Source organism: Argentina anserina, chromosome 1 (assembly GCF_933775445.1).
Source record: "Argentina anserina chromosome 1, drPotAnse1.1, whole genome shotgun sequence".
NCBI lineage: Eukaryota > Viridiplantae > Streptophyta > Magnoliopsida > Rosales > Rosaceae > Argentina > Argentina anserina.
The window spans coordinates 2819553-2838096 of record NC_065872.1 but is presented as its reverse complement, the minus strand read 5'-3'; the positions used below and the strand labels follow the sequence as shown (position 1 = coordinate 2838096).

The 18544-nt window shown below is 39.6% G+C and overlaps 2 protein-coding genes, 1 non-coding gene and 1 pseudogene across 3 annotated transcripts; 2 read left to right on the top strand and 2 right to left on the bottom strand.

Moving 5' to 3' along the window:
* The first annotated feature begins 763 nt into the window (after nucleotides 1–763).
* TRNAK-CUU (transfer RNA lysine (anticodon CUU)) lies at nucleotides 764–836 on the top strand. The gene has a single exon. It is a non-coding gene; the product is annotated as a tRNA-Lys (tRNA).
* Nucleotides 837–2217: 1381 nt separating this feature from the next.
* On the bottom strand, nucleotides 2218–6314 carry LOC126793483 (probable glutamate carboxypeptidase LAMP1; annotated as a pseudogene).
* A 3905-nt stretch (nucleotides 6315–10219) lies between these two features.
* On the top strand, nucleotides 10220–12662 carry LOC126793199 (probable pectinesterase 53). Its single transcript, XM_050519656.1, is given in 5 exon segments — nucleotides 10220–10596; nucleotides 10766–10976; nucleotides 10979–11245; nucleotides 11701–11936; nucleotides 12509–12662. Coding segments are annotated over 5 exon segments (1227 nt in total). The 5' UTR covers nucleotides 10220–10231; the 3' UTR covers nucleotides 12657–12662.
* A 2351-nt stretch (nucleotides 12663–15013) lies between these two features.
* LOC126795309 (protein IQ-domain 26-like) lies at nucleotides 15014–16917 on the bottom strand. Its single transcript, XM_050522150.1, has 3 exons — nucleotides 16286–16917; nucleotides 15923–16138; nucleotides 15014–15791 (listed from the first exon to the last, which is right to left on the bottom strand). Exons 1-3 carry the CDS (start codon nucleotides 16721–16723, stop codon nucleotides 15120–15122), a joined length of 1326 nt encoding a protein of 441 aa, XP_050378107.1. The 5' UTR covers nucleotides 16724–16917; the 3' UTR covers nucleotides 15014–15119.
* Nucleotides 16918–18544: the final 1627 nt, after the last annotated feature.

The window sequence follows — 18544 nt, the reverse complement described above, 5'->3', positions numbered from 1 at the left end:
ACAAAGAATCTAAGCTTTTAGAGAGATTCGAAGGACATTTAAAACAAGAATATAGCACAACACCCCTCCACATGTTGTTGTTCCTCGGTCTTATCCGATTGCTTCCCTCCAATAGAAACGCCCCACGTACGCCACAACCCTACAGGACGTTGACCTTAAATACCGCAACAACTCTATACCGATCTCTCAGTTTCAGTATACAGATAAGAAAAAGAAGATATCGAAGGAGATGAAGAACAGTGGAAATGGGAAGAGTCACAAAGGAAATGCGAGAGAGGATCAGGTGAAGAAGGACAGGAAATCAGGGTCGGGCATGAATGGATCGCCCAAGAAAGGTGGCCATGGCGGCAAGTTCACCTGGGTCGGCGATCGGGGCTACACCACAACTGAGATGGGATTCCAGAAGGAGGTCATCGACGCCAAGGACCCAAATTTTGAAGACGCAGTCGAGAACCCAAGTGGCTGATGATCATCATGGTATTGATCCGTGATCTTGATGGCTCATGTAGTTTATTAAAGTTTCTATGAATGAGATGTAAATAGATAAGGTCAAGGAAGTTGATGATCCTTGGGATGCTTATGTAGAACTCTATGCGGTTTTTATAATCCAAACATTCGCTTCTTAGTACTTTGGTGCATGATCTGATCCTCGCTATGAATGAATACCCTGCAACTTTTTCTCTTTGGATCTGGAAATGCTATGAACTTTTGTTATATTAGGTTGGCTGAATTAAAATATGTAAACCAGGTGGAGCAGACAGAAGCCCGTCTAGCTCAGTTGGTAGAGCGCAAGGCTCTTAACCTTGTGGTCGTGGGTTCGAGCCCCACGGTGGGCGTGTTGTTTAGTTTTTGGTCTCAGACTTATAGTATGCATTTTCGAGGGCGATCCTTGCAATGTGTTGTTTTTTGGCTCAATCTTTCTTGATGATCTTGATTTCAAATGTGTTTGAATAACTATTTTGTTTTCATTTTGGTTGACTCAGATGGTCTGTCTGGCTTAATTAGTTAGTCCTCTTTGGGTTTTCATTCTATTGTTGGACATTTTCTGCAATTGAGTTGCTTCTCATATATAATATTTATAGCAGGGATCATGAATGAATCAGAATCAGTTGAAGCAAACAGAAGGGTCTCAGAAACAGAAGGGTCTCAGATGTTTTCAAATTCTGATGAGCACTTGTATGATCTGATCATAGTTTGTTACTTGTTAGTAACAATGGGTTCTAAAATTTTTAAACAGCTGTTGCAGACGTCAGCCCGTCTGGCTCAGTTGGTAGAGCGTTTTAATATGTTGGTATATATACATTTAGTGATCCGGTAGAAATTTCATTTAATTCGGACCTCGTTTGACCGTCAGAATTTCTGATAAACTAAAAACACCACTAATATGCTCTAAAAGATGACCAATTACCAATATGTGAATGCCGAAAGCTGTTTACATATTGAAATCACATATGTTTTGTCACAAATCATGCACGGTCGCACCGAGAAAACTCATTTGGCAAAGCCCGGTCAATGAGATTTTAATATGTCAAAACGCTTCTTTTTTGTTGATCGTGTACATACGGTTAAACAATATCTGAAACAGACGAATTTTTTACAGGATCCCTAAATATATATATCGATCACATCTACTGGTGTCGATCGACATTATTTCGAGACTAGAATTTATTTGTGACTTTTTTAGGAATGTTTTTCAATAATTCTTTTATTGTTTTTTAAACCCTTAAATAAGATTTTTTTTTCTTAATATAAACCCGCAAGGCTCGGCCCGCAAAAGCCCGCAAGACCCACTTTAAATTGGCGGGCTTGGATCTTCATATTTATAAAAATGTCCGGTTCAACCCGGCCCGTCTCTTTATCTAAATGTACTAAACTCTAGTTCGACTCACCCCGTTAACGAGCCCTGTGAGAAATAACTTGTTTTTATCTGTTCATTAATTTTATTTTATTTTTATAAATCTTCAATGATTTTATGCAGTATACAATGCCTGATATATGACAAACTCTCATGGACGTACAGTTCAAACACAAATAGGACACCAAATATATTTTGTGGTACCTGCATCTTCCCCATCATTACAGAGTCAAACACGAAACTAAAAGATGTCTATTTGCAAAATGGGCGGTAGAACTAATATTGCAATATCTGCATTTGGTAAACAAAAAATACTCTGAACGTTTTTTAGCATTCCTTTGTGGTAGCAGTAGTGCAGTACATTGGAGATATCTGAATAAAACACTGTACAAGTTATCATTTGAAATCAATCAGCACGGAATTTTAGTCTGATGTTATAAGCCATTTCATGTTAGATCCCCATTGATGACTTTTGCTGCATGTCTCACAGCTCTAGCAACTCTCCAAACTTCATGTTGTACAAACTTCCATGACTGCTGTATTTAGTCTCTTTGCCTTTTCAATGGCTTCATCTACGCCGGGGAATGATTTAGATCCGTAATCATCATTCCTTGAGGGCCCATAAATCTGCAAATTCATTACATTATATCGGTCCATTTTGTACTTATCACAATCCAAGATTGGCATTTAGGCTTGAGCACATTAACTTAGATATACTGAGGATTAAAAAATCAAATGAGAACAAAAGAAATAGCATCTGTTGAAGATTTACAAGAACATACCAAATGCTTATACCATGACCTTCTAAACAGTCCATCTTGATCTGTAAACGCACGCTCTGCCATCATTAGTTTGTCATTCAGCTCTCTCACCTTAAAATGATATTTCTTCTGTATAGAAGGCCAACCATTGTTCTGTTCTATTTCCTGTACAGTTATGCTTCCATCTTAGAACAATAATGAAATTAATTGTCAATTAAGATTTTCAAGAAATTTGATTGATACCCTTCTCCAGTTGTTGATTAATGTGGCTGCATTTTTGAGTTCCTCAATGGACTTGAACAGAGGAGTTAGGTTCATGTTTTTATCTGATATCTCAATTTCCAAATCCTTCATGTGTTTCGGTCAATCAAGGATATGGAAGTACATTCAGGTTGATAGAATGTAACTGACATCAGTGACATGTTAAGTGAAAGACAGAGGCATACCTGTGGCTCAAGCGCGTAGGATGTATAATCGAAAGGCAGAATCTCGGAATCGGCCAGCCAAAGAGCTATCAAACCCCACACACTTGCGACTGTTGTCAACACAAACACAATCATTTGGGTCACTTGATCGTACATTGTGATCATAATAGTATAAGAATTTCAGTGGAGATTTCGGCAGCAAAGAATAAAGCAGACCTGCAACATGCCTAATGAAAGAAAGGATCACCAAAATTTTCCATCCATACATAGTCATCATACCTGGAATGGTATACTGGGTATCCTGTAATTCAAAATTGATCTGTAAGCATTTTTAACTTTTTAAGTAATAATGCAAAGTAGCTATGTTATACACGTCCTCCTACTTTGTCAGTGGCTATCATGGTTGAGACTTTAGAGCTTCAGTTATATCAAATGTGCTGTTACCTTTACCGAAAGCCATGTCAACTGATGGAATTCCAGTATATTGAACAAAAGCTGCAAAATCAGATTCTCCACTTCCCAACCTGCCAATCGTAGTATGAAAAGTACCGCTTTTAAAAATCCACTTCATGAAAAAGAAAAATTTCAACATTTATGATGTGCGAATAATACAAGACTTGAATAGCTAATCGGCTAAACAGAAATTATATGAGCTGCAATTTTGAACAAAGGAATATGGGGCCTTGAGTTAAGTAATTGCTTACTGTAGGCGAACTGCTGGAACCAACCCATGCTTGGTAGAGAGTTTGTGATGAGTTATCAGGATCTTTGACCTTCAATTTAAAACTTCAAATGACTGAGACAGGGGAATAGTATCAGTGTTATAATATCTAGCTTAAGAAGTTCATCAAGCTGTGGAGTGGCAGAGGCCCAGAATCATGGGGTATATACTGCACTGTTGACATTCAAGTAGGCAATAGACCTCGAAGCTAGCATCTCTCTATTATCTTCTACCCATTCCGTTGATCCTATCTGCAAACATTATTCAGTTTTTAATCTCGTAGAAACATATCAATAAAGGGAGACCAGGCCGTATTCTTCAGCATCCCAATTGCACAAGATAATTGTGCGTCGAGGTTTCCACCCTTTTTCCTGCAGCTTCGCCAATCTTTGATCAATCTACATCACACACAAAAGGAACTTTTGCTGAATTTAAGCAGAAACTTTATGATGCTACACATTATAAGTCAGATGTTACCTCCAGCAGTGCTGCAGTACCACTATTTGGGTCAGCAACTCCAAATGTCCATGCATCGCGGTGATTACCCCTAGAATGACAAATCTGCATATATTCGGCAACACAAATAGTTTCTTTATCTCATTCGTTAAAGTACATTATGATGAGTAGTGAGTACTAATAGTAACAGATGCTGCTAATTCTCAAATGCTAGATTTCTACTTGCAGAAAACTCACACTTACCTATCAGGTTCTTCTTCACCTTCAATGACACCAATCACATTCTCAATTTTTTCTATAACTTGCTTTCCCTAAAATCAACATATGATTTAGACAAAGACACAAACTTGCTGCACATTCTGTTCTAATTCAAATTAGTATCTCTGACTTAGATAGTTAGTTCATCTTCATAAACACACAATGTGCCTAAAAGTACACAGAAGTGACAGAAAACATGAAAATGCTTCACCTGGTTCAACCAAGACTTACAGTGTAACTAAGATGCACAATCCCAGGACCTGGACCAACCCTATAAGCAGGGGCATTCCCACTCCCCTGCCAATCATCATCCGTCACTTGTCCTCCAGTGGCTCTCAAAATAGCCTCACCATCCGCACCAGAATTAGGCAGCGAAGGTATCAAAGTAAAGTCCCCACCTTTCTCCACTTCCTCATCAGAAAGCCTCTCACACTCTTCACTACTCGCCCACCCCGGCGTCGTCGGATCCCCTATCCCATTATACACCGTCCCGACCTGAACCCCACTCGGCGGCAGCCACTTCTCCTCCGGAAACCACCTCCCTCCACCGCCTCCACCGTAGTCCTTCCTATCAGTATAAACCAAAGCCCTGATCGCCCCTTGCTCGTAAGCAATCTGCACTATACTCGCCCTGTAAATCTCTCCATACCTACAACATTAGACAGATTAAAGTTTCGATATTTCCCTCTTATATTTCGCATTTTAACCAAACATATATAAAACAAGTCTCCTAATACCTAGCCAGTACTATAGTACCGGAAATGTTGACTCCCATTTTCTTCAGAGTCTCGTAGTCCTCTACCCTCCCGTAGTTGACGTACACCACGTCACCGGTGACATCCTCGGACTTGGCAAAGGATTGGAAAGTGAGGAGGATCTCGGCTGCCGCATCAGCGTAGGGGTTGCCGGGGTAGGTTTCTTGTTGGAGGTCAAAAGTGAGGGGTGGTAAAGAAGGTGAAGGGGTCAAGGTGAGGCAGCGGGAGATGGGGTAAGTGAGGGCGACGTGGTAGGGGGGGATGCGGGATTGGAGATTGGAGGAGGTAAAGATACAGAGGGCGTAGGCGGCGGCTTCGGCGTTGGCGGAGGTTCCGGCAACGTGGGGGCGGCGCGTGAGGGTGTGGAGGTGTTGGAGGAGAGGGAGTCGGAGATGAAGAGAGAATGGTAGGAGGATTTTGGGCTCGTAGGAGAAAGGAGGAGGAAGGTGAAGGAGGTGAGTAGTGCTAAAAAAGCCGCTGTGGCTGTTTTGATCGTCCGATATTGTGGGGGGGGGGGGGGGAATTTGAACTTTATGGATTAGGAGAAGAGGAAACAGGAAATCTAAGACTAGTTTTGGAAACTGACACTTCGAGACTGAAGCTCTTCTTTGGTTTAGCTATGGCGACCTCTGCCAGTCTTCAGCTATGTTCCGATTAGCTGCCACGTATGTGGAAAGGGCCGCGTGTGTATTAATTATCAGAATCATTTATTTTGTTTTCATTAATAATCTTTTATGTACCAGTAATCTTTAAATACAAAATTGCTAGCAGTTACACAGCTTGTTCAAAAATAATCAAGAACATTTGAAAAAGGTATTTGTAAATGAATGTGTCAATCTAAGACGAAATATAAAAATAAAAAACCTCACGATTAGTAACTTGTTCACTCATCAAAACACTACATGTGATAATGTTACTAACTTTGAGTGTAAGTTTTCCTTATGAACCAAAAACTCTCAATTATTTTCTTCTCATAGATGGTCAATTAATTGTACCATTGGCCATTGTAATATTGTTTATGAAACTCTTATATGAGCAGCTCTATGTCGCGCGCTGATGATGACGAACTTGCAAGATCCACATCATGCCTAAGGTTCGATGATTCTAACATCATCGACTGTAACCAAGGTCTAGTATCCACAAACTCAAAATCGACTGCGGCATATAATCTTTAAATTTGACATAAAGATTGCGAGCCAAGGTACTTTTACTCGAGAATTTACTCATATCAAATCGATCCCTAATAAAATACACTTTGTGTTAAATTGAAGTAGTCTGTAGAGCATTTCTTACTAAATAGTGCTTGTTAGAATATATATTTTTAGGTAAAACACCCGTTATTATCTTTGGTGACTCTCTATGTGCTAAAGTTGGAGTTTAGGCTAATAATCCCCCTCATGTATTCTACAATTTCATTAATAGACAAGGTGAGAGCGCCAAAATTCCAGCCCTTGTTCCTTACAAGGAAAAAAAAAACAATCTCTAATAGATTTAATCATTGGGGACTTCTGTGCCATTTTCACATATGCATTTTTGCTCATCCAACTAGGCAATTAGCTCGATATCTATTTACATCTACTTCCTACTATAGGCGAGGTAGTCGCAGATTGTGGTAAGAAATGCTTTCCCCGATCTCCTTGCCACAAAACTACAAGCCTATTGTTACGACTCCGAATTTCGATTGATAAAAATTTAATTTCGAAGTCATGAAAATTCTAAAACAATCTCAAATATATTGAAATGATCTTATCATAATAGTGTATCGAAACTGAGTCCACAGCATGACTCAGTCGACTTGAATAATACACAACTAATGAAAATGTAAAATTCACTCAATCCTTACCAACAAACAACATTAAGAAATCTTCGACAATCTTCAGAGAAAGCCCTCTACTTCTGCTAATCCACACATGCAGAATTATCCCCTACATCATTAAATAGGTGCACCGGGATTGTAAACACAAACCCGGTAAGCTTTGCAGCTCATATGAGTTAAAAACAGTATCACGCATAGAAATACAAAAGTAAATACTGAAAACATTCAATTATAAATGTACTCATGAGTCACAGGACAGCCCATCTGGTTGTCCAATAATATCTTAAAATATAAGTAAGTGATCATGAGAAATCAGACAACCTATTTATAATACGGGTACTCATCTGTTACCCCTCATGTAGTACACCGTCGGGCATTGGGCAACCCATTTGTTACCCAAATATCCCAAAAATATGGGTACTCATAAGCTGGTAACCTATCTGTTACCTCTCATGCAGTACACCGGCAGACAGACTAGAGCATTAACTGCATCGTAACTTTCGTCCGGCTAAGGCTAGGTTCCGAAAAACATGTCTGAAGACATAACACACGTCCGAAGACAGAAAACGTTTTAACAAAACTCAATGTTAAAACCACGTACAATAACAATCAACCCATGTTATTGTACTACAACAAACGACTCTTGCTCAATAAAATAAAAACAGTTGCCACAGTATAATTCATTTGTAAATAAGAACGTAACAATATATAATATAGCAACTCACATATGTATCGTATTTACCATTTTATACACATACACAACCCACTATATTATATGCATGTCATAGTTCGATATTTTTAAGAAAACGTAAATATGAGTCACCACCAAGGGTAGGCTTGTCATAGTGAGATTTACTCACATTCACCATAGTCCATAATCACAAAAACTTTTTCAAAATCATTTATTAAAATAGCGTTTCACTTATCTATAAACCGTTAACGATCAAGTTTATGTAATTTAAACCAAAACATATTTTTAAAGTAATTTTTATAAACTAGTAATGCAACGACTATGGTGACAACTCAAACTAAATTCAATAATTATAATACTACTTCGATCATGATGATCATTTTGAGGTTTACTCACCTTATTTCATGCGTGCAACTTCCACGACACTGAAAGTAATTTCCTCACTCGTTTCGTCGGTCACCTAATAGCATGATAAAATGCTTAGAAAATGATACGTAAAATATCAGGTGACGATTTCAGTACAGCTAATTGTTGTTCATAAAACATTATTCACGGTTTAATGTTTTAATAAACACTGTTCAAAGTTACTGTTTTCTAAACACTGTTCATACTTATTGTTTTACAAAACACTGTTCGCATTTATTGTTTACAAACGCTTGTTCAACGCGTAACTGTTCATAATACTATTCATGTGGCGCCACTGTTCACTGACAGCCACCAATGACCACCAAATTTCACCACCATAATCTAAATGACATTCCTAACAACTTCCTAATTTACCACAAAGTCTAATTTTAAGTATAAACACTTCAATTTAACAAAAACGAAAAGCCTCAATTTAAAACCTAGGATTTCATTTCTTCGATTCTCCTATCACACAATGATTTGGGATAAATCTTTTGGAAAGTTTGTAGTATGAAATGAGACCTTCAAAATAAGATAAGAATCTTACCGATTGTTTGCCGGAGGAGAGAGATCTAACGAGTTGAAGTTCGGCGAAATATGCATTTTCGGCAGAACTTCCAGTCTTCACCGCTACCAAACGGCGGCGAGATGGCAGGTGACGCTACCACCAATCGACAAGGGACGCAACAACCTTTCAAACGTGACTGGTGCGCCGCTCTATGGTGGCCGGACGGCGGAGATTCGGCGGCCCAAAGTCAGCCACTCGGAGAGGGAAAAATCTGGGATTTTCTGGTATGAACGGTATCCGATCCGAATTTCTGATTTTTCTCCATTTTTTCTCTTTAATTCCTCTATTTATACTATTTTCCAAAAATGTCCAAATACATTTTGATTTGTAACTTCTTTATATGAACTCCAATTTAAGCGTGTCGCGTGTCCACGAATTCGTATCGACGAGCTCTACGATTTTCATATAAGAAGTTTTCTAAGAAACCCAATGAGTCAAGAGTCAACTCTTAGACTCGTCAAATTGAACGTTTCTGAACAATTAATCTTTCGAACCCTTTCGTTTTCAGTCTCGTCTAATAAAATTGGACAATGACCAACTTAATAATATCAGGAACTCATTGTAAATTAGATATGAATTTTCAGCGTATTACTCCTATGATGCACATTCTAGCATTATATCTTCACAAGCAATTATTTCAAACCCAATGAAGGAGCAAACTGGTAGTGGAAGTAGCACACTACACACTACACGGCACCAGAAAATAGATGGACGTGGAGATGTGATTGTTCCATGGCAGGATGCTAGTTCTTATTCTGGTTTCTTCCACCCCGTGTTCATATCTGGTTCCTACACTTCTGCATCACCAAAATTCTCCACAGAACACAAGCTCTTTAACGTGGTTAAGTCACTGGATCTGTCATCTTCTCCAAAGTGGACCTAAAAACTATCCTCTCAGCTGCACCAACTACTTCATTTTCATCACCACTGATCAATCCAACCAGGATCACATTCCATGAGTAACTAAGTTGTGGAAAGCTTCACATTTCCAGAGTTTCAATACTTCCGAATCATACAGAACATCTCGTAATCAACCTAATGGCGCTGAATCTGTAACCGATTATTACAAAGTAGGTTTATAACTCAAATGCATTATACTAATGTTTTAGGAGCAGCCCCATTATTGATCATGATCATCCCTGGAAGAATATACTCGCAGACACAAACAGAAAGAGAGACACTTCACGAGCACCACCAAACAAACCCCAACAAAAAAAGTGCAAACCACAACAATTTTAGCGAGGACGATTTTTTTATAAGCATACAAATGCTCTACCTGTCGTCCCTTTGTGGTTTAGATTGTTTGGTTTCTACTCTCACATGAAGAAGAAAGCCACCCGTGATTTCTTTGATTCTCCATTTCAGCACCACCAGTTCACTTTCCACCTAAACCAAACCCACCAAAAAACTTGTATATAAACCCAAACACAGAGTTAGAGCAAATCATTTTCTATTACATAGCCTGGAATTTCCAAACTAATAACATCCTCTTGTTCTCATTCTCTTTCTCTTTCATAGAAATGCCAAGGTTATTCCAAAGCATTTTCTATGTTACTCTTCTTCTTCTTGTCCTAAACATAACACAGACATTATGTCACACCAAAGGAATTCGGCCGGGAAACTCTGCCGGAAAAGTACGCCTGGGCCAGAACATGACCCGAGCCCAATTCTCGGAGCAACAATTCATGAAGTGGGTTAAGTTTGTCGGGAGCCTCAAACACTCGGTTTATAAGAACGCGAAGAACAAGCTCTTCCCTTCTTACACACTCACTGTAGATAAGAACCCTTCCAAGGGAGACTTCACAAAGATTCAGGAAGCCATTGATTCTCTTCCGTTCGTCAATCTCGTTAGAGTCGTCATCAAGGTCCATGCAGGTGTCTACACGTAAGTAATGTCTCGTGTCTTTTTCCCTGTGGATCGAAGTTGGTGTTGGTCTCTGTCTTTTTAACTCTTTCAATATCTGTTGCATGACAAAAATGTATGATCTTTCATTTCTTGTATGTAACTTGGCAGTAATTGATCAAGTCGTGAAATGGTAAACTTGGTCTTGCAGGGAAAAGGTGAATATACCACCATTGAAGTCGTTTATAACCATAGAAGGAGCAGGGGCGGATGAGACAATAGTTCAATGGGGAGACACAGCTCAAACACCTTCAGGTCCGAAAAAGCAACCGATGGGGACGTTCAATTCTGCAACTTTTGCTGTGAATTCACCTTATTTCATTGCCAGGAACATTACTTTCAAGGTACGTAATGAGCATTATGAAACTCATCGCTGTCAATTAAGTATCCGATCACCGGTGTAATTGTGTGATAAAATTTGCAGAACACTACGCCGGTGCCGGCTCCGGGAGCAATCGGAAAACAGGCAGTGGCATTTAGAATATCCGCAGATACAGCAGCCTTCTTGGGGTGTAGGTTCTTGGGAGCACAGGACACATTGTACGACCATTTAGGGAGGCATTATTACAAAGATTGTTACATTGAAGGCTCTGTGGATTTCATCTTCGGAAATGGTCTCTCCCTCTTTGAGGTAATATAAACTACTTTTCACCTTCTAATGAAGATTGTTTCAAAAGATTTCGAATTGTTTCGTGAACTACTGATCATCGTTTTCGGTATCGTAACTTTAACGTACAAATTAACGTTTAGTAGTGTATTTGTTGCTCGATATGTAGTCAATGTTAAGATTATGAAGTTTAGAAGGTTTAGTTTTCGTGTTATACATGGACATTAGAACTTCTGAACTAGAGTCGACAAGCAACAATATGTCATATACACCAGTAAACGTCGTCTCATTCGGGCAAGCCATTTGGAATATTAACTATGTTAGTCGACAATGAAGTGAGGTCAAGTCCATGCATATGCCTACGCATGTTCTTTATGGATCGGTGTCTTGTATCGTGTCGTATTAACCCTTGTGCTTCCGGTCTCGATCAGAAGAGCCCCGTTACTCACATGAAAGCGTGCGAAATGTATGCGGTGCAGGGATGTCACGTGCATGCAATAGCAACAAACACAGGGGCATTAACGGCGCAAGGGAGGAGTAGTTTACTGGAGGAGACGGGGTTCTCGTTCGTCAACTGTAAGGTCACGGGTTCAGGAGCTCTCTATCTTGGAAGGGCTTGGGGACCCTTCTCTAGGGTTGTCTTTGCCTACACTTATATGGACAACATTATCATGCCCAAAGGATGGTACAACTGGGGTGACCCTAATCGTGAAATGTATGTACCTCTCTCTCTCTCCCTATCTTGTTATGCATTGCATTTGTTTATATTCGAAATGCATATAGACTTGGAGGCATTTAATCGAAATCTTGCCCCTAGTTTCTCGTTACACCCTAAACTCCATACAAGCATGCGGAGAGCACTTTCGGCCTTTGGAAGACAGAATGGGCGGTTCACAAAGACGACCTAAAACCATGTCTGTATGTCATCTAGCTAGCAGACTAGCACTTCCACTTCCACTTTTTCAATACCTACGTGTAGTGCACCACATACCAGAAGTGCATACATAGAAAAACCCCGCATCTACCCACTCGTACATTACCTCATTCCTCTTGGCATATAATAAGAATAGCCCCTTCAAAAAAAAAAAAAAGAATAGCCACGGCAGCATATACATATAAGCCTGGTGCTGCACTGTTGCATATATAAGCCACCTACCTACTCCTCCTCCTACCTCAACCAGTTCTGGTTTTGCTTTGGCAGTTTCACTTTGGCCTTAGTGACCATGCGCATGAAGCATTTTGCAATGATGATATGGTTTGTTAATTTAGGTCTGTGTTTTCGTGCAGGACTGTGTTTTATGGGCAATACAAGTGCACAGGACCTGGGGCTCAGTACGCAGGGAGGGTATCATGGTCTAGGGAACTTACTGATGAAGAAGCAAAGCCTTTTATTTCCCTTACCTTCATAGATGGGTCTGAGTGGCTCAAATTCTGATTTTCATCCACTAATATATACATGACTGTTAACACTTCTTCCTAATAAATGATTGTGATTATGCCATATCAACCACTCTTTAGTCTTTACCTTCCCCTCCCAACTCAACAAAAAATATTGAATTTGAGACTGCACTTTGGAGATTGGAATGTGCTTTTGCCAAACCCAAAACCTCACAATGCATAACTTGGGCCTATTGTCGAAGAAGAATCCATTATGTAGGCTTAGACCCGAATCCGGATCCAAAATTTGGAATTCATAGTGAGCTTGTCCATAAGCATTCCATTTATTCCCTAGTCCTACAAAATTTGGTTTCAAAACCCCATATTCAAACGGAGAAAAGGTTCATATCAATATGGGTAACTTCATCCAAATTTCTTAGCAAAAATAAACTCTAAAATTCTACGGTTGGCCTTATGTATTGATATATTGATGGAGTTTCAATGGCCGTTGTTGTAAGTAATATGTATATTAGAGATTTTTTAACGCTCCCGAAGTTTAAATTGATGAAAAATGTGTTTCCCCATATCAGTTCATTACACTATTTTTAATGTTAATCTAGTTAGCCCACAATTACCTCTCCACTCTTATAGAGGAAGAAAATAAAAAGAGCAGAAAGGTAACAAACTTGAAATAAAATCTTTCAAAAAAAAAAACTTGAAGTAAAATACAGTGACAGAATACTCACCTATATACAGTCTTTACTGTATCCCAAGAACTGACTACTGAGGCTACTCGATCAGCTACATAAACTAGAGAGGAGCAATTTGTCACTAATCTCTAAGACTGTAGCAGCAGCAGCAGCCTGACCTGCAGCTAAAACATCACTTGAAAGCTACCTTTCATGAAAACAAAGCTTGGCTTAGATTATACCAAGAACGAAAGAATGTGGCCTTCCTTTGCCTTGCTTCATTCTTCACAGTTCAGCCTTCCCGTTATCCATTGTGACAGGTCGTCCAAAGCTATTCCTCATTGGCTTATTATCTATCTCCTTTCCCTTGGTAACTCAAATCAGATAACAGGGTAACTTTTTTTTTTCAAAGAACCAGAATTAACTGAGGAGCTGGCAATTCTAGAATGCAGGTTACCAATTCTACTGCTACTAATTTTATTTGCCTCAAATACCATGAGATTACATCATTGCATGTTCTTATAATAAGAATTGTATCATGCAAACCTATAAGACAAAATCATCTCTAACGAACTCAAATGCAACATCTATCATGTACTAAAAACTGATCAAAATCATCCATTTTCTACATCTCCACTGAAAATTTGGTCCTTAGAATCGTTTATAGCAGATAGCTGCGTGATATGATAAACTTTTTACAGTGAAAAGACACTACCATTTATCTAAGCTTTTACTTTATACTTGCAGAGTCCTTTCTTCAATGCTAGTGAAAAGGGTCGTCTCTGTTTCTTCTGATCTTTGCAAGGCTCTCTCCATCTTCCATGCTCTGAAAAATGAGGTAGAGAATAACTAATATCAAACAGCTAATTTGGTAAACATCTGCATCATAGTCACAAGAAAGTGAATAAAAGTAGGATTGGAGCCATAGCAAATGAAAGCAAGTAGGGTCATTTCCATAGAATTCCCTTCACAGTATCAAACAAAACCTAAAGAACTCCAATTCACAGAGAGAAAGAAGAGCCTTTCGATAGCGGGATGGTTCAAACTTGCTCTTTTTCCGACTCTATGTCCTTGTCAATATTCAATAATAATTCCACTGAGAAAAATTGGAAACATCATCTTCTTCTATGGGATTTTACCCTAAGTACAGGACCAAATTGCCTCACATGTTCAAATAGTAAATGGATAATAGTAATATGGTCCCGTGTGGAATATATTGCTAGCATTGTCCTGTCACATACAATCTCTCGGTTATAGGAATTGATTTACAAAACTAGAGGAATCTGTATACTATAGTTCGGATATCAGTAATTTCATATTAGGAATAAATCTTGTATTTAAATTATTAAAGAATAAAGAGCTACATTCAAGAATTCAGGATCAGCGCGTTCAAACCCTAAACTTGAATAAGTTCTATTCGGAATGTATTAATTAGATATGATGGTGAAAATTTTCCGAATATGGATAACCCAATTAATGATTGAGAAGATAGATGGATCCTCTTTGAGTAATGAAAAAGACAATGGAATTAAGAGCTAGCTTAAAGAAAGATCATGATGATGAGCTGGGATTTGCCTATACAGGACTCAAAGCAGAGACTTTTGTTCTTCCTTTGTTAGGGAAAAGACAATGCACTTTGCATTTCAATGATAATTAGACAACTACCATTGCAATCATATGATTAACATACACAACAACACGATTAAGAGCTCCATTACATTAGTACCAACTCAATTTCATCTACAAGTTACTAAGATTTCTGGTATAAACCCTAATTACTAAGCTAAATGCTGAACAAGGTTAACTAGCCTGAACATCAAGACATTATTACATTAAGACCTCCTCAGCAAGCTACTAAAATCTGACGACCTATCAAGCTTCCCCATCACAGCATTCTTGAAGCTAATGGCTTCCTGCACTTGTGAACAAGACCTCTGCATCTTAACACCACTCAAGCTGCTCCTTGACTCGAGCAACTCATTAAGCGAAAGCCTCTTCTTCGTCCCCGGCTCCGGCCTCTGTTTAGGTGCACTGTGAGACCTTAACTTGGCCTTGAAAGACTGAGTGCTCGCCATGTAATTAGGGTAGTTCCCAAATGCCCTGTAAAAGTTGTCGGCGCAGACACTCTTGGCCAGCGTGGCCGGCCCATTAGACCCGCAGGAGTTCACAAACCTAGGCGTGCTATGCGCTGTGGAGAACCTGCATTCCTCTCCTGTGAGCCCCCAGTCGGAGTCTTGGAAGTTCCGGTGGTCGGGGATGGTCAACCTGGCCGGACAGCAACAGAGATGTGGAGAAGACACTGCCTGGTAAAATTGATCGTCGCTTAGTTCAGAAATTGAAGTGTTGGTTCTCTTAGACCTGGATTTAGGCCTTCCTGTGTCAACCTCAACAATTTTGGGGACTTCATCAATAGTGTTGAAACTACTGTTGTTGTCTAAACAACCAGATAGCCTCCTGCTGTGGCTTGGAGCTGTGTGCTCACTCCTAGTCTCATCAAATTTCTCCTGCAAAATTTACATTAAATCTCTCATTTATGATACTACACATCCAATTGAATACAGTACTGATCAAACTGTTACACACATTCAATTAAATGCTCTGATGAAATTGTTGTGAAAACTGAGACGTTTTTTACCGTAGATTTTCGTGCGCGGATTTCGATTCTGTTGGCTTCAGTGAGGTTAATGTTGAGATTGAGGCCCCGGGATTTATGAGAACGAACAGTGGCCTGTGCTCTGACCAGAGCTTGCATACTGTGGAGTGTCGCAGTTGCTTGTTTCCTCACTAAATAGCCTCTCACTAATGCCTGCAACTTCACCAGTCCTTTCAGAGCTCTCAGGGCTTTTCTGGCCTGCATTCAATTCGCAATCCAAAATTGAACAAAACCCAAGAACCAATCTTTGTTTTTTTAGTTCCATACAAAAGCCAATTTACATTAAGCCAGACATTAAGTGCTACATTGAGTTCAAATTTCAAACAAAGCCAAAATCCAACATACCAAGTATCCCCGGAAGCAAGTTTGGACCTTGACAGCGGCCCATCTCTCGCGGCCGCCACCAAACATGGTCCCTCTGCCATTGCTAGTGAGGCGCACCACAGCCACGGCCGCCTGCGCGGCGAAAACAGCGGCGTCAGCAGCTGCGGCCGTGGCGGCCGCAACTGCAATTGCGTGCCTGCTCTGCTCGTTCTCTGTTTCATTGTAAAAGGACCTCAGCCAGGCAGCCTCGGACGGTGAAATGTTGGGCGGGATAGTAGCCGGATTATGACACAGCAGATTCGCCGGAGGAGAACTCACCTCCCTCCCAAAGCTGGAAGCTTTCTTGTATTCAAAACAGGACATAAGAGCTGAATCGGAACTGTGGTTGTGATGGTGGTCTCTGTCTTTGTCCTTCTTAATGCCAAACAGGCCCTTGAGCCACCTTGTTGCTCTACCCATTTCCAGAACCAGAGAGTTTAAGCTGTTGTGAGGAAGAAGAAGATGAGAAGGGTTTAAAGGATTGAGTGTGAAAGCAAAAGCAGGGTTACAGCTCAGAAACTCGGGAACTTTTCCCTGTTTGCGGAAAAGGGCGAAACAGAACAGTTGAAAAAAGAATAAAATCTCTGAGAGAGAAAAGAGAAAACGTAAAGGTTTGAAACAGAAACCCTATCGGTTTTTCTTTCTCACTCTGTTTTTTAATTTTGGTTTCGGAAGATGATTAAAAGAACAGAATAGGGAGGAGGAATTTGCGCCACAAAAATACCAAATCCCCAAGTTTGAATAAAAAAACGGGAAGTTAGAGATGAAGCCAAGAAACAGAGTAGAGTAAAATAATTGTGGGATTGAACTTCACCCTCGGTAGAATCAGATTCTTTCGTCGTCGGAAAAACTTAAACAAAGAAGAGAGTGGAGGGTTTGGGGGGGGAAAGCGACGGAAAACGCATTGGATTAGGACCCCGTGTTTTGGTTCTTCTCCAATGGGCAACTCGGGTTTCTCAGAAAAGGGTTGCTTTCATTTGTATGTGAGAAAAGGAGGGATGAGTAGAGCAAATGCGTATATGAAATATTAAGCACTTTGTGGAGCGACGTGTCTAAGAAAAGAAAGATGCTTCAACTCACTCAGTGTGTTACAGTGGTCTGACACTCTCGTGATGCCTATATTTTGGAAATATTTTTTGATAATGGGACTTGGTCGTTGTGTTCATTGCTTCATTATGAACGTAGAACAAATATTTGTTAGGGGAAAACGTGTTTGAATGATTGATTCTTATCACGTATTAATTGTGGATTTTAGGGAAGTCTTCTTCTTTGATCTCTGTTGTCACCAAGTACTCAAGTAGTGTTGTTGATTATGGAGAAGGATAGGTCGAGCTGCATTTGTTCGAGTACGGATGACACGATGTGATTTGTTCACTGAGTTAATAGATTACACAGCGATTAGGTATCAGGGTAGTGGACATTTTCATTCATATTGTATGATGATTGAAGATTTTGATCCAAAAATGCTAATAAGACGATTGGGGTAAAATAAAATGGAAAATGATTTGGTTTTCCATTCTCATACTATATTGCTCTATGTGACATTAACGTTATGTTAAGTGGGTCGATTTTAATTTACGCGATCAAGTTGAACATAATTGATACAAGCTAGTCACTGCAATGTAGTGTAATGGATATTACTTAGTTGGATGTGTTCCCAAACCCAAATTCGATTCACGAAACGATCAAAAGTGGTCGGGCTACAATGCCCCTGTTGAAAGACCTCCCCCGATGAATTAGTCCTTAGGCCTAGAAAGCCTTTGGGATACCGTGACAATCAATCAAAAAAATAATCGATACAACCTATCTATTTCTTTGATGAAATCTCATCATGACTATTGACTTGCACACTCTTCTCTCTTTTAATACACACTTCTCCTTCATGAATCGAGATGGGTTTCTCACTACTTTCCCCCAACTCTGGCAATGCCAATGAGTGAAAAATTTGACCTAATAGGGATGTATTTAATTTCCACCGCCAAATATTAACTCCTACATAGAATTTCCGGTTATCATTCAATATATGTTATATATATGTTCACTACAAAACGCCCCCTTCTTCTTGGTTGCATGTGTCCACTGCCATATGCAATACCACAATAGCTAATCGAGAATTCGACGCCGTGCTTGTTGCAGCTAAGCAATCTTAGCATATATATATATATATATATACCATATCCAGAGTGAAGGTTCACTCTGAAGTTTCAGAGTGAAGTTCCAATTTTGGCACACTTTTCGGTC

Coding starts and splice junctions, on each gene's coding strand:
- LOC126795309 (XM_050522150.1), bottom strand. CDS start 16,723: ATGGGTAGAGCAACAAGGTGGCTCAAGGGCCTGTTTGGCATTAAGAAG. Junction 16,139..16,285: donor CTTGCTTCCGGGGATACTTG/GTATGTTGGATT, acceptor AATTGAATGCAG/GCCAGAAAAGCCCTGAGAGC. Junction 15,792..15,922: donor TCCGCGCACGAAAATCTACG/GTAAAAAACGTC, acceptor TAAATTTTGCAG/GAGAAATTTGATGAGACTAG.